The sequence below is a fragment of the Balaenoptera physalus genome, assembly GCF_965194825.1.
Source record: "Balaenoptera physalus genome assembly, chromosome: 10".
NCBI classification, from domain to species: Eukaryota; Metazoa; Chordata; class Mammalia; order Artiodactyla; family Balaenopteridae; genus Balaenoptera; species Balaenoptera physalus.
The window spans coordinates 109,492,123-109,516,439 of NC_138889.1; the positions used below are offsets into that span (position 1 = coordinate 109,492,123).

Below are 24,317 nucleotides of genomic sequence, written 5' to 3' on the forward strand. Positions count from 1 at the left end.
CCTCCTGTCTGCAATCAAAAGTCTTTTGTTTCATAGAATTTGAAGACTTGACACTTTGTAAATATTCGGGCGGAGAAATCACAGTGATGTGAAAAGTTTGTCTAAATGTAAAGATGGGTCATAGTTGTGAAGATTAGACTCTAAGTGGGGAAGGGGTGAGGAATAATGTGAATGTCCCTGTCCAAGTGGGAAGTGGGCCAGATACAAGTTGACTACCTCTCATCTTGGCCAAGTCCTCAAATCAGCTAATATTTTAACTTGAGAAATGCCATTGGTAGATAACTATCTCGATGATTGATTGATACAGTTAAAATTTGATGTCTTAGCAAGATGAACCAGCAGAATTCTCACCTCATTTCCCTACAGTCTGTTCAAAGTCTGAAAAATAGTTTCGCAGAAAGATAGGAAGGAAAGTCACAGAATCATTAGGCATCAGTGAATGTTTGGGTTTTTGTTTTTGAAGATACTGTGTTACTGAGGATGCTTGGTTTGAGTCTTTGAACAGAGTTTGTCCTGTTGAGTGAGGCTACAATGTAGTCTTTTGAGTAGACAGTTGCTGCCACACTCCCACCCCCAACCCCTATCCCAGCCTGGTTATGTTACGCACCCTCCTTTTCTGCCTGTTCTTGTCTTTAGTGCCTCAGTTTTTAGAATGATTGCTTAAATCCACTGTACTTACCAAGCTGTTCATCACTCCATCCTCTCAGGAGTCTGAATATTTGTCCTTTACCCCTGGTAGGGCGGAAGGAGGAAGACGGCATGGCTACATGGGACACCTGACAAGGATAGCCAACTGCATCGTGCACAGCACTGATAAGGGCCCCAGCAGCGCCTTAGTGCAGCAGCTCATCAAAGGTAACGAATGGGTTTATGGGATCTTCATTACCTTTTTGTTGGATTGGAGAAAGGATTTAAGGGTAAAGTGGAAATATTCATAGCTTTTTAAATAGCTGTCTGAAGAGTTTCCTTATATTATCTCGAGATTTGAATGAGGCTCTTGAGAATGTGTTTGAACAGTATAGATTTCTGCTGTATCTCTGTTCTTAGTTCTGCAGTCCTTTTCTTAAGTATTGGCAGGCTCAGCCGGTAACTAGAGTTACCCACTTTCATTCTCTAAGGGTATTGCTCACTAAACCATTCCTTTGAGCTTGAAGTACTCGTAGGCTGGCAGTTGAGCCACTTGAGCTACAATTACTCTTGCTTTTTATTTTCTTCTGAAGACCCCTACATAGCCTATGGATTGAGTTCCTTTAATGGGCATATTAAAGCATTTAACAGCATTTTTTCCATCTCTCTATTACTAAAATGAGCGATATTAGCCAATATCCTAAAGGACTCTTTCTGCACTAGCATTTGAATTTAATCAGCCCAAGGTTACTTGCAAGAAGCAGTATTGATTCCTTTTACACTGGCACCAAGGCCTTGAGTCCATCTCCTCCCAGATGAGAGCATCAAGAACTCTGTGTGCTCCAGGTTTGGTACCAGCGGGATTACTAGTCCTGTGACTTACTCTGAAGGCAAAACATCTTCAACCTCTGTGGTACAACATTCGTTCAGTTATTAACTTGCTGAAAATCATCTCTCAGTCTATCCTACTATTTCTTTCTTAAGAATGTTTGTGTTCAAGAGGCTGTTACCTACTGAATGTGCACGAAAAGTATAGTTGTGGCCCAGTGATGGACAAATTGGGGCTAGCCCACCTGTAATTTTGCTTCTTGAGAGAGATGTTAGCCAGATCATCACACTTTATGTCCTTAGCTGTGCACATGAATTGGCCACGTGTATGATTTTTTTTTTTAGTCTTCGTTTTATGGAAGTTGCTTGCCTTTGTAAGGGTGTGTACACACGTGTGTTTAAACCAGAATTGTCAGATGACAACTTTAGTGAGGCCTTCAAGATTAGAGCTATAGTTTCATTTTCTCAGAAAAGTATTTGTGTATTCTTTTCTTTACAATTTCTGTAGAAGGTAGCTTTCACTATTGCATACGTATCCATATGTTGGCCTATGACACAAACATTTAGGAAACATTATCTTTGAGCAATTTGAGAAGCCAAACTGGGTTCCGTGGGACATTCATTGGCCAGTTGCCAGTCAGAGTTTCTCAAGAAAGTGTGCAGGAGCTGACATTTGCAGTGTTTCCTAAACTCACATGACCATGGAACAAGACTGCTTTTACCCCCACCTTGAAGACCGCTACCTTTACAGGGAACTTACTGTAAACATATTTTCCAGGTTAAGTTTTTACCAGAAGGTCTTAAAAAACTTGTTAAATTCAGAAAACTGCTTAGGGCTCTTGGCATCAAGCATAGACCGTGGTGGGGAGGGGGTTCCTGAAAAGTTCTCGGGGTTCAGACTGAGCATGGCTGTACGCCGTCCCTCCGAGAGCTCAGCCTGCAGGGCTTGCTCGCCTTTGAGGAACCACATGGGTGGTGCCCTCTCGAGTTACCTGTTTATTTGTCTGTGTGCAAGTCACTGTAGTGATAATGCTTTTTTCCTTTTCTCCCTCTGAAGATCTTCCAGACGAAGTCAGGGAGCGATGGGAGACGTTCTGCACCAGCTCCTTAGGAGAAACTAACAAGAGGAACACGGTAGATCTAGTAGGTTCTACAAGGTTACATTTCTGTGATTTCAGTGCTCTTGGCCTTTGCCCGTCTATTCAGAAAGATGTGAGACATCTTCCACTTGTCCTGATAATTGTAGGCCAAGCTCATGTTTCTTACCAGTAAAAGAGGTCAGTGCCCACCGTACTCTTGCTAATTTGCCTAGTCAATTCCCAATTCCTGCTTGGGACGACGTAAGGGTACAAAGAAGCTACTCATACCTGCTCCCACTGTACTCGGTTTCCACCTCCCTCAGTGCCCTGCTCCCCAAGCACCTCAACAGAGCAGCCTCTAGCCTTCCTTTTACTGTGTTGGGTTTGTTGCCTTATGCCTAAATAACCCCGGGTGGTTAGAAAACCTAAATATTCGATATTTTCTAATGTTACTGAGTTGAGTTGACCCTCATTAAAGTCATTCCCAGTGGGGGAAAATTTTATAGATGACTTTGAAACCCCAGCTTTAATAGATTGGTACTTTGAGCCAGGGAATAATGGCATTGATAATATTCTTAAAAATTATATTGGACTTTGGAATGTAGTCTTTGTTTTCTTTAATACATTAAGTTTTAAGGTAAGTATTGCTTTTGTGTTACAAGGAAAAGCATTTCCTTTTGCAAGCATATGCCAGCTGATAGTTGAGGTGGTGGCCTTGACTCTACATGGAAGTAGGTGTGTCAGGCATTTAATTCTGTATTTGAAATTCAGCAGCCGCAGTCTTGCATTTCTAATGTACAGTAACACCTCGATTGTTAGGCAGCCTTATCTGCTCAGAGCAGAGCCTAGAAACGGGGTGGGGGTGGTGCTGCAGAGCGGTCACTAGTCATCCTGCGTCACCCGCCTGAAGGGCCCGTTGCCTCCTGCTTTGCATATTGTCTAACAAGTTTGGTTATCTTTTTCCAGACTCTTGACAGGTTGGTGGCTTGTTCAGGTGGATATAGTGAGAGAATTGTTAGGTATTAGGAGCTGGAAGAATTATGAAGTTGAGAGAGAGCTGTAAAAAGGGAGCTGTGTGGGACCGTTTAGTTAAAATAGATTTGGTGGCCCTTATTGTCGCAGGGTGTCACAGCCCAACAGAGGAAATGGCATTCACTTTGACAGCCCTGAGTGATCAAGGAAGGGTTAAGTAACTTTTAATGAATGTATTACCCACTGTACATTGGTTTTTTTCCCCCCAGTCAAATTGGTTAAAATTCTGGATCATAAGGGTCTTATTGTAGGGTGAAATTGTTCTCTCATACTGTTAAATTGAACCTTTTAATTTTAGCGGTTCCCAGATTGATTCCTTGTTAAGAATGCAGGAAATGTGGTCCCCTTGAAGGGGATTTTTGTCTTGTTTCTTATTCATAAAGAAATAGGAGTATTAATTCTGATCTTGTTTGGGAAACTTCGTTAAAAATTGCCTTTTGATTGACTTCAGAGGTAGAAGTAAAGGATGTCCAGTTAAACTTGTTGTTATCAGGATTTTTTTAAAAAGTTATCTTTGGTAATTCAAGCAGATTTCTTTTGTGAGTAGTTTAAATATTTATAAAGAAGGACTTCATTGCAGTTCAGGTAGCACTCAGCTACTTTGCACGATGCCGTCAGTTATCTAGTCTGTGACTGTGTGTAATGTCATGTATGTCCACACAGAGGAGCGTGGGCTTGCCGTGCATAATTAGTGCACAGCCCTTTTGGGTCAGACACATCTAGACATACATTTACACCTGTGATGAAGGAAAAAATCATCACAGGCTCCACCTATCACGCTGATGGAAGCTCAGTTCTCCTTTGCCTATTGCACTTTCTGCCGTAATACTTGGACTACATAGATAATCTACAGTAAAACAAAAGAAGAAGTTCGCTTATATAGCAAAAGTGGTCAGGTATATAGAGTGTTAGCATTGCTCATATCCTTTGTTGACTTAGCCCCACTCTATGGTTTTGTTGTTTCTTGAGACTTTTGTGTTGATCTCTCAGGACCTCTTCACTTCCTTGGTTTCAAATACCCAGTACTAAAATACTACCTCTACTTAGTCTTAAGTCCTTCTAATAGGGAATTTTGCTTTGTAGTATTTTTAGGGATATGGGTATTCCAAGTTTTTAAGGATCCTTATACATTAATCCTGGGCCGCCAAGGAGAGTTGAACTGTAGCCTCCAGGCTCTTCATTTTCTGCCCAGAATGTTTCAGGCTATATCCCACATGTTCCAGGGAAAATGTGCTGTTGTGAATATTATTATAAACACAGTTTGGTACATGCAGTGGGTGTTGCCCTTGCAAAAATGTCATACAGAAATGTCATGCCCACTAGGTCGTGTAGTGCAAAGTCCAAATAAAAGCATTTCTCTTCTAATTGTTTCAGGCATACTCATCACTGAAATTGGCAGTTAAGTAACAGATTGCTTATTCCCTACCTCCCTCCCCAAATAGGTTAGATACACTGCCCTGACTTAGTTGGTTTTAGGATGATGGCTCAGATAGCTCTTTGGGAATTATTTCAGGTATATTCATAGGACTTGGGTCAACCTGTAGTTCAGCACCAAACGCTTGAGTTAGTGCATTGTTAGGTTGCCCTGGCCTGTTCTTTATTTTCTAGCCATAGCCAGGATTCGTTCATTTATACAGCAAACACTCACCTATTCTACTGGCTGTGGGCCTGAGGACTTGCTCGGTTATGTAAGATAAGCTGTGCCAGCCCCAGGCTCCTGCCATCTTCTAGGGCAACATCTGTCTTCCAGCTCCTGTCACTTCTAGGGCAACATTTGAATTACCTTCTCTCTGAGATCTTTGAAGTACTTTAATCTTCTGACCCCGTCATGCCAAAGTATATGAACAAGAGATTCATATACTGCTTATGTTTTTATGTTGGGAGTTTATCATGAGTAAAATTTGGTGTTTTAATTATATCCAGAGGCAACATTGTTTTGACTAAGCCCCCAAACTGTAAAAATTGGTAAGGATTTAGATAGAGTCAATTTAGATAACGTAGGCATTGTTTCTGTACTGACTTTGGAAAATTGAGTTTGTTTCATTCTCCGCCTGCCTCTCCAAGGGTGAGCATTTTTTTTTTTTAAGGTTGAGGTAGTTTATGAGATAGTTTATGGAGGTTGTGTAGAGTAATACAAACATGCATGTATGAATTGCCTGGAGATCCACCAGGTCGAGGTGGAACGTCTGAGGGTTTGCATTTCTAACCAGCCCCAGGTCATGTAGGTGCTGGGGGTCCACAGTGGGACCACGTGTAGCAAGGAGCAAGAGTCTGTAGCTTCCACTTTTCACTGGAGGTTACCAGTTATCAAGTTACCAGTTATCAAGTCACACTTACGATTCTCCTAGCAACCTAATCAGCCAAGATGAAGAAAACTCTTATTTGCTTTTTCTTTTAATGACAGTTAATAAAACTGAAATTTTATTATGAAAGAAGGTAACAACTCAAAAGCTTTTTTTTCACTGCAGCATCAAGAGTATAGTTTACTTAGAATGCATCTTGCTTGGCAAGAATGTTCTTATATACTTGTTACTTTTTTTAAAGTTATGATTCTGTATTCTCATTTAGTGATTTACTAGTATTCGTGAAATATTTGAGGGGCTGCTGTGTGCTGGACACTGTGGATATTGCACTAAACAAGATAGGCAAAAATCCCCGCCTCAGTGGAGATGGATAAACAGATGGAGGGTAAACTAGGGGGAGGGAGTCGGGGAGTGTTTTGGGCAGATGTGCAATTTAAAATTAGGTGGTCTAGGAAAACGCCATGGAGAACATTTGTGTAGAGGCTGGAGGGAAGTGGGGGAGGAAGAGCGAGTGCAGAGGCTGGCACAGCGCCCGCGTGGCTGTGTCAGAGCGGGCCAGGGAGAGAATGGGAGGAGAGATTTAGAGGTTCTGCCGGCCAGATCCCACGCAGCTTCACGGCAGGCTCCTGGGGTCGTGATCTTAGTGAGATGAAAAACCATTAGGTTCGGAACTAAATAAAAAGTGACACAATTTGATGTCAGTGATTTAAAATCCTGTAATGATTTAAAAGATCATTGTGGCTGCTGGATTGAGAATAGACTATAGTGGGACAAAAGGTCGAGGCAGGGACACTGGTTAGACGCCTAATATAGTGTTAATCCAGACGAGGGAGAAACTTTCCACTAAGGAGGTGATAATACACTTGATGAGAAGTGATGGGATTTTAGGTTCCATTTTGACAGTAGAGTGGACAGATGTGGGTGAGACAGAAGAAACAAGATGACTAAGATTTTAGCTGGAAAAAGAGGAATGAAAGAGGCATTTACTGAGCTGAAGATGCCTCAAAAGGGGTGTGTGTTGGAAGCTTAGATCAGGGACTAAGATGAACAAGTTTTCCCCTGTAGGTAAATTAAATGATCTTTTAGCTCATTTTATTAATGACGATTTCAGACTGGGTATGGTGTAGGTAGAATCAGAGTCCCCACATCTTTTAAAAACATAATTGAGAAGGTGTGCAGGCATTGTGTTATTATTAATAATAACTTTGTAAAACAGTAGTTTCTTTTTGGAGGAAAAAATTAATTGCTTTGAGGATACAAGTTAAGGAGAATATATAAGGGGGTCACAGTGTCTGGCACATAGTAGTTGCTCAACAAAAGCTAGTTTGCTTATTTTAATTAATGACCTGATAAAATCTTATTTTGTAGCAAAAAGTATGAATGAGGACACATTATATCCTTTTTGAACTTAAACAGCAAGACATACTAGGAGTAGTCACCTCCTTTTTTTCCTCTCTAGTTCACCGAGCTTGCTCTTTGAATTGTCTTCTGTTTTTGCGCCCCCCCCCCCCCCGTGGTGCTGCACCCCTACAACACGCATGGGCTTAGTGTGATTCTTGTACTGACTTGCCAGCCAGCCAGGTTGCCCGGAGCTCCTAAATCCACTGCAGTGGAACGGTTTGACCTGCTCTCGACTGCAGTTGCCCTGCAAGGTGCCAGCTGCCGTGACCAAGCAGTATTCCACCACCTCCTTTCTGCATCCTGCCTGGGCTCTCCTGGAACACCCTCACCCCCATATCTTTCCCACCAGCTTGCTAAAGCCACGGTTGACTTAAGCAGGTTCCCTTCATTGATCACAAATTCTGCTTTTGATTTCATCAGGCCAGATTCAAAATTAGTGTGAATGCTTTCTCTATACTTTAGGGAGGACGGAGAGGGAATTAATTGGAAACACGGGGTTATTCACTTGGACTCAGTATCTTCACCAAAGATAGCCAGACAAAGGGAAAAGAGTTTAATTTTATTCAGGCAGTGATTTATTCAGAATTTCATAAGCCATACCACATACAAACTCAGTTGGATTCTACTTTGGGCTTCTTGAATCAGTGTTGGAACATCACAGAGCAAACCAGGCTGGTGTCTCTAACTCTAGGCTTCTAGGCACAGCTTCAAGGGCTGGCAGGTAACGGCTGCTTGTGTCTCCCCCAAGGACAGTGCTCTCTGCCCAGAACACTTCTACAAAAAGTACGGGACGAATAACTCAGAAAATACAGTGTAAGTTACCCTTAGACCTCTAGTGCTTGTTCTTAGAATTTTACAGACTGTTCATATTTATTACTTGCTGTAGAGCAATTACTGTCATTAGTGTGGTGCTTAGCCATTTGTGTATCTTCATTTCTAATTGTTAATACATGTATGAATTAATAGAAATCACTTACCGTGGATTGGTGAGCAGGTCGTGTTTATGCTTTTGCTTATTAATGTGCGTTGGTTTTAAGTTGTGAGGGCAGCGGGTTACGTTCTAAGCGGCAGAAGACTTGGGGTCTTGTAATGAGCAGGGGACTGCTGCCCTAAGTCATATTTAGCATTTATGAACAATACTTTTCTTAGAATGGGCAAGAAATGCAAGAATTTAAAGTGAAATGGTTGTATGTAAACCTGACCTTTCTAGTGGCTCATTAGTAATCCCTGGGAATTGCAACTTTACCCTTCAGGCTTGGCACATTTAATTATTTTTATATTTTATCTGAGCCATTAACTTCTTCCTTCCCTTTGTAAACATCTAATTGGAGATAATCACCAAAATCACTGAAATGGAGTACCTCATCTCTCCCATGCTTTCTGGTGCTGTTAATCATGAGTGAAGTAACCGCAGGTGGGCAGCAGGATAGGTAGCCAAACCATCCGGTTGAGTGGAGTGTACCCTTGAATTTTGGGGTGGATTTTACAACTTAGCTGTTACTTATTTTTGTTCCTGCTGTTGTTAACACATTGAGAGAAAAACTAAATGTGATTTTTCCGTAAAAATGCTGATACAAATGTCCAAAATTTTTCTCTGTTAAATAGTTTTTTACATTTCTATGCATATAGGTTACAACCTGCCATATTCATTCATCCAGTGATGATGAAATTGACTTTAAAGAAACGGGTTTCTCACAGGATTCTTCTTTGCAGCAAGTGAGTCATGCCTAAAGTTTTGCTTTTTGTTTTATTTTAAATGCTTAGTTTAGTTGCCATTTGTGAATCAGCTTTGGAGTGAGACATGCATTAGGTTGTGATTTGGGGTTAACCTGTTAGCTAGGCAAAGACATTTAAAAGAGGAAGTGTTGGGTACATGAGAGGAAGGTTTATGTTGAATGTAATTCCAGGGAATGTTTCTTCAGATCTGATAATAGTGATGAGTCGGGTAAATTTTCAGGAGATTTGAATGAACTGAACAGTTCAGTAAGCACCTCGGACATGCTCCTTATGCAGACCTGCACAGTAGACAGTTCCTGCAGTAGAGGTCTGTGGATAAGAATAAGAAGGCTTGTTTAACGTCAGTGAAAGTAACTGTCACAATATCCCTGAACCCCACATGGCATACATGTTTCCAGTATCTTCACATTGTGTAGTGACGTCTAAGTTAAGTTGTAGTTGAAGTAACTCATTGCCACCCTGTCCTCCTGTTCCCAAATCATCGCTTTTATCAGCTGCTGGTAATCTTTGTGGGAGAGAGAGCGGGATACAGAAATAAATGTGCTGATTTATCATCCATTGGTGGTTCTTGGGGAGGTGAGGAATGATTTCACTGTCTCCACTGGGTATCAGGTTTGGGAGCTAAATAGAGAAGCCCCTTTGAAAGTTATCAGCTCTTCGTATGAAGAAGTTGCCCTTAGTCAGGACCAGGTCTTGGCCTGTCAGTTGATTTGGTGTGGCAATGGAATTAACGTAGTCACCTTCCCACCTGGCACTGAATGTTGCTTAGCTTCTTTTTTCTCCATCTTTAAGCCCCTTTTACCAAGGCCAGGATGAAGCTTCTGATGCTTATGCTGGCCTTGCCTTTCGGCGTCCAAGTAGACTGACACACTCCGGTGTAGGTTGAGCTAAGCAGTTGCTTGGTTTGGTACTAAGGCAATTTAACATTCACGTTTTCAGGCTAGGCCTGAGGTAGCATTTTGGTGGCTGGCAGGCTTCTCTTGATTCTTGACACTGCCCTTTGGAAGCCAGCCTCCCGAGGAGAGGGGCGGGGAGCTGTCGAGCAGCAGGGCCTCATTGCCACCTCTCACCTTGGCTTGCTGTCCGGCAGCAGTGGCCACCTCGGAGGCCCAGCTGGCTCACTGTGAGCCCTCGTGCCTTTGAGCAATCCTTGCCCGACCCTGGAACGCCTGGACAGTATTGAATTAGTCCCCTCGTCCTGGTCTGAACCCCAGTGCTACACATTGCTCCACCCCTACAAAGAAGCTTGGTGGTGTACAATGTACATCTTCAAGGTGATTTTGATCTGGCGAATAGCTTTAAGAAAAAGAATGCCCTTAAACATCTATTTGTAAATAAGCTAATAAACTCGGAACTTCCGGGCAACTGATTTAATTGGGTACTGGTGACATTTTGGTACCAGGAAAGTGGATTCCCTTCTCTCTCTTGAAATCTGGTTACAGGGTCATAGCTTTTCTGGGGAGAATTTTCTGACATTTTTTTGCTTTGACTGCTGATGTGCATATAAAGCAAGCCCAGTCACCAGACTGCCTTAACACCAGGCTACTGTTCCTGTGGGTTTTATCCACTTCATGTAACCCTCTAAAAGCAGGAAGAATAATTATTCTTTTCTGATTGACAGCCTTCCAGTAAACTTTTCTTTGCATGTTTAAACTATACACCAGTCATGGATCATTTTGAAAATAAACATACTCCAAAGCATTTTTTTCTGAATTTAAGAATACAAATCTAGGTTAATGTAAGAATTTCATGCTGGTCTCCTTTATAATCAAATCAGTTTATATATATCAATTTGAGGTTCTCATTCACATTTAAAGCTAGGTCTGTTGGTAACGCTTGAGTACAGAGAGTTTAGGGCAGCTCACTTAACAGACCTGGGGGGGGGGCCATACTTGGCTCGGGGCGTGCTCGCAGCTTTGGTGCCCCTTCTGGTTTCCTCACCTCCGGAGCTTGACTCTTCCTCCTCCTAAGGCTGCCTCACAGGGTAGAGGGTGAGGAGGTCTTCCTCGTGTGGTGTCTGAAGAACTAGGGCTGGCTGCCAAGGATGGACACCGCTCCCGCCGTCCCCGTCCCCGACAGGCTTGTTCATAGGCCATCAGGTCGGTGGACGGGGACTTTCTGTTGCCCAGGTGGGTCCACCCAAGAGATTTACTTAAGAAAGCGGTGGGCTCCCTCCTCAGTGACTTGAACAGTCCTTGGCTTTGGCCAGGATGACAGTTCTGAGACGTGTGGGGTTTTTTTCCCCCTTTTTTGTATAATTAAAAGTTTTTAATAATTGCACAACTGTATGGTGCTTTCCAGATTTGGATTTCTCAGAGTCCAAAACATTTTTATAAAGCTTTAAATAGAATACAGTAGCAGTCTTCACTTATGTGGGTTTAGTAAGCCTCGATGGCTTTATTAGTCAAAATCAGATTTGAAACCTAAGTTCTTTGCTGGTTTTATCTTCCTAGAAGCTACAGTAGACTCAGAACTAATGAGGACTACGGTTTGTTGGTTTTCTTTTTCCTCTGCGTTACTGCGTGGAGGCTGTGTCTGTCAGCTGCTATATATCTCCCTCCATAGATGAAGAGAGACAATGCAAATATGTGTGTGCATGTTTTTGTGTATCTGTGTATGTATCTATATGTTTGTACATGTATGCATTCACACATGTATTTATAATACACTTAGTATTTGCATTCTGTTATGAAGCATTTAAAGTATCATGAAGCATTTAAAGGAACACTTTTGGGAATATTTCTTCCGTTTTACACTCAAAAGATTTACAGTATGATCTCTGGAAGTACAAAACATTTAAAGAAAAAGAAAAAAAAAAAAGAAAACAGTTGAAAAGGACCTTTTCCCCTTGTGCAACCAAATTTCTAATCTGTCAATAAACTCAGAGCCTGGCTTCTACTGCTTGCTCGGAAGAAGGACTTCGTGATTCTTTGCCACACCTTTGAAACTACCAACCATGCGTCATACCTTATAAAAGATAAAGCAATTCAGACGAGTTGGTTTCTTTCTACTTATCGTATTTTATATTCGTATGTCCAAAACTCAGCCCAGCCTCCCAGAACTCGTCCCTACCGTTCTGCTTTCACCCAAACTCCCACAGCTTTGGTGTGCCTTACCAAATGCACCCCTGGGGGGCTGGCCCCGAGTGCTCGTGTGCTCATGTAGTATTGTCTCTTTGGGCAAGAAAGGGAGCAGCGGGAAAGTGTGAGAGTGAACAGGGGGGTGGTGGGTATCGAGTTAGCGAAAAGTGAGGTTTTAGGTTCTCGGTAAACTAGATGCAGCATTTTTTAGACCTAAGGAAAAGATGCCTTCCAAAGCCAAATATAAGGTTTATTTTTAAATTATCCACTATTTGGATTATCCATGCCATAATTCCCTGCCACCAGAATGAATAATCAGGAATTAACGGTAGAGGCATTTCTGCAGTGTTTGTCTGCAGGGTAGAGTGCGTGGGCTCTGCTCAGATGGAGAACCGAGGAGAGCTTGGCCTTCCCAGTAGGGGCCTCAGGAGCGACGCTTTCAGTTCAGCTGCTACTTGTGCCCCCGCGAGGTCCGTACACAGCTCTGTCTGCGCGGGCAGCACGCGCGTTGTTTGTCTCCACATTTATTGCTCGGGGCAGAGTGAGGAGTGGCACTTGCATATCTTCGTCTGTTCTTTACTCCTGACTGAGAACATGGAACACGTTTGCTGACCTCTCTTGTTCCCCCGGGCCTGCTTGTTGTTTGAAATTAGAATAGCAGCGTTTTTGTGGAGTCCGTTTTAACATCCCCCCTTTCTCGCCGAAGAGAGCCCAGGTGAGCCTGGTGCTCTCTAGAAACGGTGTAGTGAACAAGAGCCGGCTCCCGCACGGGTCTTTCAGTGCTGCAGGCTTTTCAGAGTGATTTTGGATCAGTGTTGTAACTTTCTGTCCTCTCTCTAAGGTAGGTAGGATAGTAGTTGCTCTTCTACTCTTCCTAGCCTCTGAGCCTTAAATCTTTTTTTTAAGAAAATGAAGTGTCCCTGAACATTGTGTTGTAGGATTGTGATTGTGATTGTTAGTCATTTTTCCTCTGGTGCCATGTTGCTGTAGTGGACTGTGGGTGGGGAGATGCAAAGAGGGAGGGTGGGTGGTTACCATTGGTTGGATCTTAAGATAAGGTTGGTTGTGTTCAGAGGTGACTGATACACCTTATAATTTCAGACTGTCACATGTCACTTGATCACCCTTTTGAACTAGACCCAAACCTCTCTCTAAAGATAATTCGGAATAGAGGTCAGTGGTCACTTAACATTTCTTACATGACGTGTGCATTAGAATAATTTATGGACCAAATTCCAAACATTTCCTTTTTGGGGTAAATCGTGTCTGAAATTATTTGATTTTTTTTTTTTTTTTAGAAAAACACACCAACCTTTTAGGCCCTATGGCTATATAAATAAGATGATTTCTGGAAAACAAATGAGCAAATAGTATGTAGAATGTCATTAGAATCATTATATCACTGTCACTGGTCCTGGGGTTGCCAGGCCTTTTCTGATTATCAGATGCAACAAATGACGTCCAATTTTATTGACCAGTTTGGCTTCAACGATGAGAAGTTTGCAGATCAAGATGACATTGGCAAGTGAGTATGTCTTCTGTTTGCATAACTGTCGCCTCCACTCCTGCTCTTTGTGAGGCCTTCTGGTTCTCCTGGGTTCTTGGAACCCTTTTGCATTCGTGAGTTGGGAGGAGCCTGCCCTCCAGGTGTTCCTTTAGTTCCAGCCTATCAGCCTGAAGCACCCAGACAGACAACAAGTAGGAATAGAATGTCACGCCCACAGAGCAGGCTTGCCCCTGGCCTTGACAGGCCTTGGTCTTTCACAGAGGCTTGTTTGTATTAGGTGTAGGAACTCAGGTCATTGTTCTCCTCTTCGAGGTTTTAGTGCTGGATCACATCATCTAAACTTGTTAATCCCTGTGTCAGTTACCTAGTTACCTGGCTTGAGCAGGTGTGGTTCTTTTACAGAACACAGTGAATGGGGTATCATATTATGGCTGAGCAGCTCTACCCCATGTGTATTCTCTTCTCTAGGTGACTAACCAGAAGGCAGAGTTGGGGTTTTTTCCCCCGAGAGCTAGGCCTTAAGTTCATTCATTCTGCAGTCAGGGAAAGAGGAGCACAGAAATGGGAATTATTGGTAATATGCAGAATTAATGAATAGAAGATGTGTGGGCCATCCACAGAAATGAAAACAAATGTTCTAGCATCTGACCTTGGGAAATGAGAGGTATTTATAAATGAAGTATTTACAAGAGGGGTGTTACAGCTCACCAAGCCGAGTTCTCTCTCACGGGGGCTCCCTGATGGTGGTCGCCAACACCCAGCATCTCTCAGGGTTCCCCACTAGCAGTAGATGCTCAGTAGTTGGTTGAACTACAGCCAGCGGAGGCTGTTGTTTGTCATTAGTTGCAGTTTATGGCAGGTGAGAAGCTAAAAGACTTTTTCCATTACACTCTAATTGTGCCAAACAACATGCTGTGTTGGCACAGGGGCCTGGAGGCTCCACTGTAAGTAGAGCAGTAGTTGAAGGCTGTCAGCTGCCCTAAGAATCGGCTCATTTAAATCCAGAAAGAGCAAGGACTCGGTGTTTGTGTCTGTACCCCAGGAGCGCTCACACCAGAACCCGCAGGTTCCCCCATGTGGCATCTCAGCATTCGCCTGTCTGGACTCATTTATTAAGAGTTACTAGTTAGGAATGCATAGTCTCTTTCGAATTTGTGTTGGGTATTTGGAATAATGTTTGATTCGAACAGATCTTTTAAGGATTATAAGATAGTCCCACCTACTCAAAAATTGTTTAATAGGCTCTGAATTCTTTTACTCCCAACTTTTTTCCTAACTGTGCCATATTATAACATAAGATTTCAGGGGTATCTGTGTGTTTTATGTGTGAATTTGACTATACCTGGAGAAAGTTCGGGGTCTGACAGCTTCTGTGGCCTTTCTTGTGCTTTGACCTATTTCTTCTTTGCAAATAACCTTTTTGGGGTTATGAAGTATGGCCCATGGAACCATGGTTTCTACCATGGATGTTAAAAATCTTTTATAGGAAGGCTTCGAGGGTGTGTTTATTATGTCTCAAAAGGCTTCCATTCCAGCCTTCCCATCCTGTGTAAATTCCTTATACCAAGGGAGGAGGTATCATTTAATGTAAGCAGAGTTTGTTTGTTGTTACTTACAGAGATTTTAATGATAGTGTAAATATTTTAAATTTGGAGAATTTCACAAATACTGTTTCTGAGTCTATAGATAATTAACTATTCTTGCACTTATATTTTGTTTACAGTGTTTCTTTTGATCGGGTATCAGACATCAACTTTACTCTCAATACAAATGAAAGTGTAAGTATTAAGGCCTGTCGCGAGCAACAAGGCATACGTGAGATGGACAAGTGGGAATGGGGTTCTCTCAGAGCCTGCCTGCGAGAGCTGTGTGCACTGGGACCCCTGCGCCCTAGGAAACTTTGTCTTAGATTGCTGTGACTTCAGCAGCCACTCACATGACCTGCCTGGCCCCTGTGGGCATGTGAATTTGCAACCCTGGTTTAAGATGTGACAGGGCTAATAAAACCAGTGTAGATATTGAGCTTCAAAGACTGCTGTTTGACTCCAGCCTGCTGCCTCTTACATCTGCTGAATGTCACCAGGAGCGAAACTTGGGCTAGATCAGGGCCAGCCTCTCATCGCCAGGCGGGCGAAATGCCAAGTCAGCCACATCAGCAGATTGACACAGGATTAGTGTCATTTGAATGGGCACAATGTTGATTTTTATGTCACTTAACATGAGAGACCAATGGTTTATCTGCTGTTGTGATAAGTTAGAAACTAACCGATTGGACCATGACACTCATCACTGCTTAGCTGGCCCGGTAAAAGAAGAGCTTTTTGTGTTAGGGTAGGTCTGGGCTGCATCTTAGGTAGGTGGGCCAGGGAGACTCTTAGAATTAAAGTGGTGCTTTCACCAGATGAAAGTGAGTATATGTAGACAGTCTCAGTTTCTTGTATGCTAGTTTTGAAGCCAGTCTTTTGGGGGGAACTTTTTGTTGTTACTTACACAGAAGCTGACATTAGATGCTTACATTTTATCTTGGTATATGTGATAGACACAGTTTTTTTTTAAAGGATATAGAAGAAGATGATTTACATTGGTAACTTCCGCGGAAAATAACTTGATTTTAAAATTGATTTTCTCTCTCTCATTTTTATTTAGGGAAATATTGCCTTGTTTGAAGCATGTTGTAAGGAAAGAATACAGCAGTTTGATGATGGTGGCTCTGATGAGGAAGATATCTGGGAGGAAAAACACATTGCATTTACACCAGAATCCCAAAGACGATCAAGGTGAAAAAAAGTTCGTTATAGTAGTAACAGTATCCAATGCATAAAGCAAATAATTATTAGGAGACGTACACTGTAACCTCTCCAAACATATATGCTTGACCTAGAGATCAGTGCTTTTCTCATGATCAGAAATGCCCTTTTAAATTGATGTGAGTTGGTGCCACTGCACTTGTCTGCAGTGTGAACCGATCAAGGTAATCTACTTGAAAATGCTCGAAGTGTTTAGACATAGTTCATGAAACGTTGTGACACAGCCTCTTCTCATTGGGAAATGATGCTGAGGAATGTAGTCATATCGTGCTTTGAGTAAACGTTGCCTTACCAGGAATAAGAGCAGCAGCTGAGTTATATGTTGTTTCTTACAAAAGACTGAAAGTTTCCCCGGGGAAGGGAAAAGTTGTTTCTAAAAGTTAATTTAACTTGGGGAGACAGAGTCATGTCATTTGATACCCACTGGGATCAACCCAGTCTCTCCCCTCTCCCCCTCATTTTTAAAATTCACTCTATCCAAAAACCCCAGTTACAATGCAGAGCTTGTCAGACTGGATAAAAAAAATAAGGCCTGATTTATGCTGCTGATGGGAAATAATTTAAATTATTTAAAAACTTAAATTAAAAAAAAATTTAAACAGGTTAAAATTAAAGGTAGAGGGGTCTATATTAATATTAAAGTAGGGCTTCCCTGGTGGCACAGTGGTTGAGAATCTGCCTGCCAATGCAGGGGACACGGGTTCGAGCCCTGGTCTGGGAGGATCCCACATGCCGCGGAGCAACTAGGCCCATGCGCCACAGCTACTGAGCCTGTGCATCTGGAGCCTGTGCTCCGCAACAAGAGAGGCCGCGATAGTGAGAGGCCCGCGCACCACGATGAAGAGTGGCCCCCGCTTGCCACAACTAGAGAAAGCCCTCGCACAGAAACGGAGACCCAACACAGCCAAAAATAATAAATAAACAAATAAAAATTAAAAAAAATATATTAAAGTAGATTTCAAAGGAAGAGGATAAAGGAAAGGTCATAAAGGGGTTATTAGAAGAACATGATGCCAGTTGTAAATGTCTACGTACCTAATAACAAGGCTTCAAAATAGAGCAAAAACTGATAGAACTGTGAAGAGAAGAAGGCAGATTGCACAGTTATAATCAGATATTTCAATGCTCCTCTCCCAGTAATTGATAAAACAATAGGCCATAAAAATATAGAACACTTAAATAATACTATCAACCATCTTCACCTACCGGGCATTTATAAAGTACTGCACCCAACTCCACAGCAGAATGTGTATTCTTTTCAAGTATACCATGAAATATTTACCAAGAGAGATCATATTTGGGCCATAATGCAAGTCTCAGTAAAAAGGTTTCAAGTCATACAAAATACACTGTCTGACCCCAATGGAATTAAGTTAGAAATCAGTAACAGATCTCTGGAAAATCTCCAAATATGTGGAAACAAATAACACATGAGTTAAAGAAAAAAATCACAGGGGAGGAACTTCCCTGGTGGTCCAGTGGTAAAGAATCTGCTTTACAATGCAGGGGACGTGGGTTCGATCCCTGGTCAGGAAACTAAGATCCCACATGCCGTGGGAAAACTAAGCCTGCGCGTCACAACTACTGAGCTCGTGCACCTCAGCTAGAGAGCCTGCCTGCTGCAAACTACAGAGCCCACGTGCTCTGGAACCCCACACGCCACAACTACAGAGCCCACGTGCCCTGGAGCCTGCATACCACAACTAGAGAGAAGCCCACACGCCGCAACAAAGAGCCTGCGTACCTCAACGAATATCCCGTGTGCCGCAACTAAGACCCAATGCAGCCAAAAATAAAAACAAATAAATAAATAATCAATCAATCTTAACCCCCAAAAAAACATTTTAAAAATTACAGGGGAAGTTGCACAGTACTTTGAGTTGAAAGAAAACGAAAACACAGTATATCAGGATTTGGACCTTGCAACTGCAACAGTACTTAAAGGATCATTTTTAGCACTAACTGCTTACATTAAAGAAGAAACATCTCAAATCAGTGACCTCAACTTCCACCTTAAGAAATGACTAGGGCTTCCCTGGTGGCGCAGTGGTTGAGAATCTGCCTGCTAATGCAGGGGACACGGGTTCGAGCCCTGGTCTGGGAAGATCCCACATGCCGCGGAGCAACTAGGCCCGTGAGCCACAATTGCTGAGCCTGCGCGTCTGGAGCCTGTGCTCCGCAACAAGAGAGGCCACGATAGTGAGAGGCCTGTGCACCGTGATGAAGAGTGACCCCCACTTGCCGCAACTAGAGAAAGCCCTCGCACAGAAACGAAGACCCAACACAGCCATAAATAAATAAATAAATAAAATTTAAAAAAAAAAAAAAAGGAATGACTAGAAATACAAAACAGAAAAACAGTAGGGAAAATCATTGTAATCAATGAGTCATGACTAAAAGTTGTTCTTTGAGAAGATTAATAAAACTGATATACCTCTAGACAGAATGGTCAAGCAAAAAAGAGAAGATACACATTATTAATATCAGGAACAAGAGAGATGACATCACTACAGATTCTACAGATACTAAAAGGATAGTAAGGAATATTAGGAGCAACTCTATGCCAATAGATCTGACAACTTAGATCTTTGAAAGACACAGACTTACCAAATCTCAAGCAAAAAACGATAACCCGAATTGTCCTATATCAAAGAAGTTGAATTTTTAATATAAAACTTGCCACATACACACAAAATAACTCAAGGTCCAGATGGTTTCTCCTTGGTGAGTTCTGCCGAACATTTCAGGAAGAAATTACACCAGTTTATACAAAAGCTTCCAGAAACTTGAAAAGGAGGGAATAGTACTCATCTCATCCTATGAAGCCACATCGTTGTAACTTGGTACCAAAAGCTGGCATTGCATTACATGGTATGAAAAGAAAAGTGACCTGTTATTCTCATGAACATAGGTACAGAAACTCCTTTAAAAATTTTAGCAAATAAATGCAACGATACGTCATGACCATGCAAGGTTTATTCCAGCAGTGCAGAGTTGGTTTAACATTTGAAAACCAGTCAGAAGGCATGTGGCTGAATCCAACATCTATTCCTGATAGGAATGCTCAGCAAACGAGAGATAGCAGAGGATTCCTTCAGCTTGTTTAAAGCTTCTCCAGTCAGCCTACAGTTAGCGTCATACTTCACGGTAAAAGACTGAATGACTTCCCCCCAAGATCAGCAACAAAACAAGGGTATCTGCTCTTACCACTGCTTTTCAGTATTGTGCTGGAGGTTCTAGCCAGTGCAGTAAGTCAAGAAAAAGAAATAAATGGTTTCTAGATTGGAAAGGAAAAGGTAAAATTACCTTTGTTCATAGACAATGTTACTATCTATGTAGAAAATGTGTTGTAATCTGCGAAAAGACTACTAGAACAGTTAAGTGGGTTTAGCAAGATTGCACAATCTTGGATCAATATAATTGTATTTCTGCATACTGCAGCCAACAATTAGAATTAAAATTACTAAACAGTACTATTCATAGTAGCATCAAAATATTAAATGTATAGAGGTAAATCTGACAAAAGACGTGCAAGGCCCATACACTGAAAATTATAGAACAGCTGAGAGAAATCAAGACTTGATAAATGTTTAAGAATTGGAAGACTTAATATTGTTAAGATGCCAGTTCTCCCCAGATTGATCTAGATTCAGTGCAATCCCAAACAAAATCATAACAGGTTTTCTTGGTAGCTATTGACAAGTTGATTTTTAAATTCATATGAAAATGCAAAGGACCTAGAATAACCAAAACAACTTTCATTAAGAACAGCATTAGAGTATTAACACTACCTGACTTCAAGGTACAGTAATTAAGACAGGGAATAGATCAGGGGGACAGAATAGAGAGCCCATAAGTAGACCTACACACACATGTAGACATCTGATTTATGGTGGAGGTACAAAAGCAGATCCGTGGAAAAAGGATAGTCTTTTGAAGACATAGTGCTGGAGCAGTTGGACATCTGTATGTAAAAAAATGAACTTAGTCCATACCTCTTACTGTAAATACACATTAACCCAAAATGGATCTTAGGCCTAAATGTAAGACTTAAAACCAGAAAACTTAATACTGGAAAATCTTTGTGACCTTGGGTTAGGCAAAGATTTCTAAGATACAACACCAGCAGTGCTATACATGAAAGAAAATTTTGATAAGTTAAACTTTATCAAAATTAAACACTTCTATTCTTCAAAAGACACTTAACATTAAGAGAATGGAAAGACAAAGCATACACTGAGAGAAAACATTTGCAAATCATATATCTGATAAAGGGCTTCTGTGTAGAGCATATAAAGAACTCTCGTAACTCTATAGTAATAAAAAAGACAACCCAATTTTTAAAATAGGCTAAAGATGTGAAAAGAACACTTGAGAAAAGAAGATGAGCACTTGAGAAGAAGCTCAGCATCCTTGGTCATTAGGGAAATGCAGATTCACGCCACCAGGGGACACCTCCACACACCCTCCAAACAAGGCAGTTGTTTAGATTATGATCTGTGTCTTCAAGCAAGCCCAAGTGGTAGAGCAGCTGGTGACCCAGAGTAGGATCAGTCTTAACAGAAGGACGGGCAGATTGGATTCAGGTGAAGTGCAGTACGATCTTTTTGTTGTTGGAGGACTTTTGAATTCTTTGGATTTAGTTGGTGGCTGACAGGCAACATTAAATATTTTGGTCCTTTTTTTCTTAGCTCGGGGAGTACAGACAGTGAGGAAAGTACAGACTCTGAAGAAGAAGATGGAGCAAAACAAGACTTGTTTGAATCCAGTAGTGCCAACACAGAGGATAAAATGGAGGTAGACCTGAATGAACGTAAGTTGCCTTCTTCTTCCGTATCAGCCGCTGTGTGTTGGAGATAGCCTACAGTATCTGAGATGTCTTCTGAAAGAATAGTTAAGTTGAAGCACATGTTGTCATTTGAGTCCCCTTGAAGGTTTAAGTCTCAAGGACCGGGCCTAAGGGAAGGAGCAAGTTACACCTTTGATGGGAGAGCATCTCTTTACGGTTTGGAAACCCTCTGTGTGAGTCTGGCTAGAGGACAGAGCACACTGGTAGGTCCATCCTCTGGCTACAGAGACTGGGTACCAAAGCAAAAGGGGAAAGACAGTAGATTCTGGAAAGATGAGGAAAGACTGATCTGTAGAATCGGGAGTGCACTTCAACCAGAGGAAACACCTTAAAGCGCGAACAGTTTTAAATGGGTTCTTCACGGTTTATTTATGAATCCTGTAATCCTAAAACTTGTCCAGCTAAGTGCTTATTTATGTTTTGCTACTTGCTAAGAAGACTTGTGTTAGCTGGCCTTCTAAAAATACTGTTAACTTCTAAGAGTTCAGACAAATTTTTTTGTGAAAGAGCCATGTGGGTTGCTACTGGGGCTTTCCTCAAGGCTGAAAGGGCTTCCTGTTATCCAGGAAGGCCTTTATGACTCAGTTCCAGAGGCTGAAACCCAGCTCTGGAGGTCAGGATCAACCTCCTCGTAACCTCAGAGTTTAGCAGTAATCCAGCAAATCCCACGTGTTACAGATCCGAGAACGGAGAGCCAGAGAGGAAGCACAGATCCTGTGTCCTCTCACTCCTTTCCCAGCTCACCTGCTTCACGAGGACGTGATACGGTTCAAATCGGCACACCTTTATCAGGTTTCTCCTGTGTGCCAGGAGCTTAGAGCCTACTGACAAAATGGAGAGGTTTACCGTCCAGTGTGATGAGGATGGCGGGCCGGGGGAGCTCAGGGGGGGCCCGGCTCACCCCAGGCGTCTGCAGAGACCTCCCAGAGAATGGGATGCATAATAAGGACAAGTAGGGATCAGTCAGTTTGCACAGAAGGCAACTCACATGAAGGTGCAGAGCTGTTTAATATAGCTCAAGAAAAGGGTGAGGTGGTGGAGGTGAGGCCAGAGGCCAGAAGGAGAATTTTATCCTGAAGGCTGTAATCCTCCTCCTGAGGGTTTTACTAAGAATTACAGTATTTGATCTGTTTGGAGATGATCACTGTGGGCAGCAGCGTGAGAGCTGGATTAGAAAGCGCACACTGGAAACAGGAAAACCAGTAAGAGACTCACCATTACATGTGAGAAATGGCGAGGGCTGATCAGGACAGGGGCCAGGCGGCAGGGAGAAAGGGACAGGCTGGAGGCCCTGATCTTTTAGCTCTAGAATGTGTGTGTGTTCACGTGTACGGTTCAGTAGTGTTAAGTATATTCACATTATTGTGCAGTAGATCCTCTAGAACTTTTTTGTCTTGCAAGGCTGAAGCTGTACCCATTAAACAACCACTCCCCATTCCCCCTGCCCCAGCCCTTGGCAGCCACCATTCTATCTTCTGTCTCTGTGAATTTGACTCCTCTAGAGACCTCATCGAAGTGGAATCACAGAGTATTTGTCCTTCTGTGACTGGTGTATTTTCCTTAGCATGATGCCCTCCAGGGTCATCCATGTTGGAGCGTATGGCAGGATTTTCTTCTTTTTTAAGGCTGAGTAATATTTCAGAGTCTGTGGTTCTTTGAGGTCACTGGGTGGGTGATATGTGACTGGGAGAGAGCCCACACACTTGGTATGACTCACTGCCACTGTCACGGTGACGCTGGAGCCGGGTGTGGGGACAGGGAGAGACGGAGGGGGAGCATCCCGGATGAAGGTCCCATTCACCCTTCCTCGATGGCGTGCGGCCTTACAGGCCTCAGCCCTGCTGACTCTGCTCCTTGGGAAGGGCTTCCTGTGCACTGACAGGGCCACAGAGGTCGAGGTGGGGCCGGGGAGTGGGGGCATGCTCCTCTCCTAGGGCTCTGAGCTGCCTCACCCCCTGACTTTGAGAGCCTCCGCCGTCCCCAGCAATCTCTGTGGCTTCTTTCAGTGGTTTTTGGGACTGTTGAGTTTTTAATGTTAGACCAATTCTGGGGAGCTAATCTGGGAAAGAATATCCCAGAATGATAACAACAGGAAAGTCATTTTTGTGTAGCCTAATTTAGTTATGAAGTGGAACTTGGACTTGGATGGAATGAGTCTAGAACTTTGCATATGGTGGCAGGCAAAAGTCCTGTCAGGTTGACCCTTCTAAGGTTGCAGGTGAGGTTTTCAGACATTGAGGTATCATCCCTTCTCGGTGCCATTGGAGCCCAGCTGCACACACACAGAGTGCAGTGCAGGAAGCAGGCCCTCATTTAACCCTCAGGACTAAGTAGATGGTCTTATCCAAATTGAACAAATGAGGAAACCCAGGCTAAGGGGAGTTAAATAACTTGCCCAGAGTCACAGTAAGGTGGTGTATCTGTAAAATGGGTACACTTCTGTTGTACACAGGTACTTCTCGGTCATTTGTCTCAAGGAGAATCCCCAAATAGCTAGCAGATTCCCTAGTCTAGCATTCCTTGCTTACAGCCTGGAGCTTCCAAATTGTGATAGAAAACATCCCTGATAAAGAACAGTGGTCCCCACACCCAGCTTGTCCCAGCAAGGATTTGGGGATTCAGCATTGAGTACTGTGAGGGAAAGCATGGTGTGCGATGAGAGCAAACAAACAGACCTGATTTCATCTGAAGGGACACATCTCAGGTGTCGACCTTTAAACAGAGACCGGCAGGTTGGACCCAAACTGCAGCATGAGAGGAGCAGCACAGACAGGGAGCAGCGCCCCTGCAGTCCCGCCGCTCCCACCTCTGAACGCACTCCTGTGCCTGCAGGACCTAGAAGGTCAGCGAGAAAAAAACTCCTCTCTACTCTCAAAACTGCACTTCTGACACCAAATGTGTGAGTTTCCCACACAGACCATTTCTCCACACCAGCTGAGCGTCCTGTACAGCTCAGTTCAGGCACTGACTACCTGGGCTTAGAGTCAGACCGCACAGGTTAAGGGCTCAGTCCCACAGGATAGCTGCCCTGTCCCGACCGGTACTTCTGACCAACTGGCTATAAATA

The 24,317-nt window shown here is 42.8% G+C and overlaps 1 protein-coding gene across 29 annotated transcripts in view; it reads left to right on the forward strand.

Moving 5' to 3' along the window:
* Window positions 1–24,317, forward strand: part of PPP6R3 (protein phosphatase 6 regulatory subunit 3) — a 129,071-nt gene that overhangs the window by 88,983 nt on the left and 15,771 nt on the right. For 11 of the 29 annotated variants that reach the window (XM_082476444.1, XM_082476445.1, XM_082476446.1 and 8 more), the window contains 8 exons: window positions 740–855; window positions 2,513–2,598; window positions 8,900–8,986; window positions 13,515–13,612; window positions 15,318–15,372; window positions 16,241–16,371; window positions 21,093–21,214; window positions 23,973–24,092. In XM_082476444.1, coding sequence (XP_082332570.1) covers window positions 740–855; window positions 2,513–2,598; window positions 8,900–8,986; window positions 13,515–13,612; window positions 15,318–15,372; window positions 16,241–16,371; window positions 21,093–21,214; window positions 23,973–24,092 — 815 coding nt within the window. The remainder of the gene's footprint in view (window positions 1–739; window positions 856–2,512; window positions 2,599–8,899; window positions 8,987–13,514; window positions 13,613–15,317; window positions 15,373–16,240; window positions 16,372–21,092; window positions 21,215–23,972; window positions 24,093–24,317) is intronic. The other 18 variants (XM_082476452.1, XM_082476440.1, XM_082476443.1 and 15 more) reach the window with 10 other exon arrangements.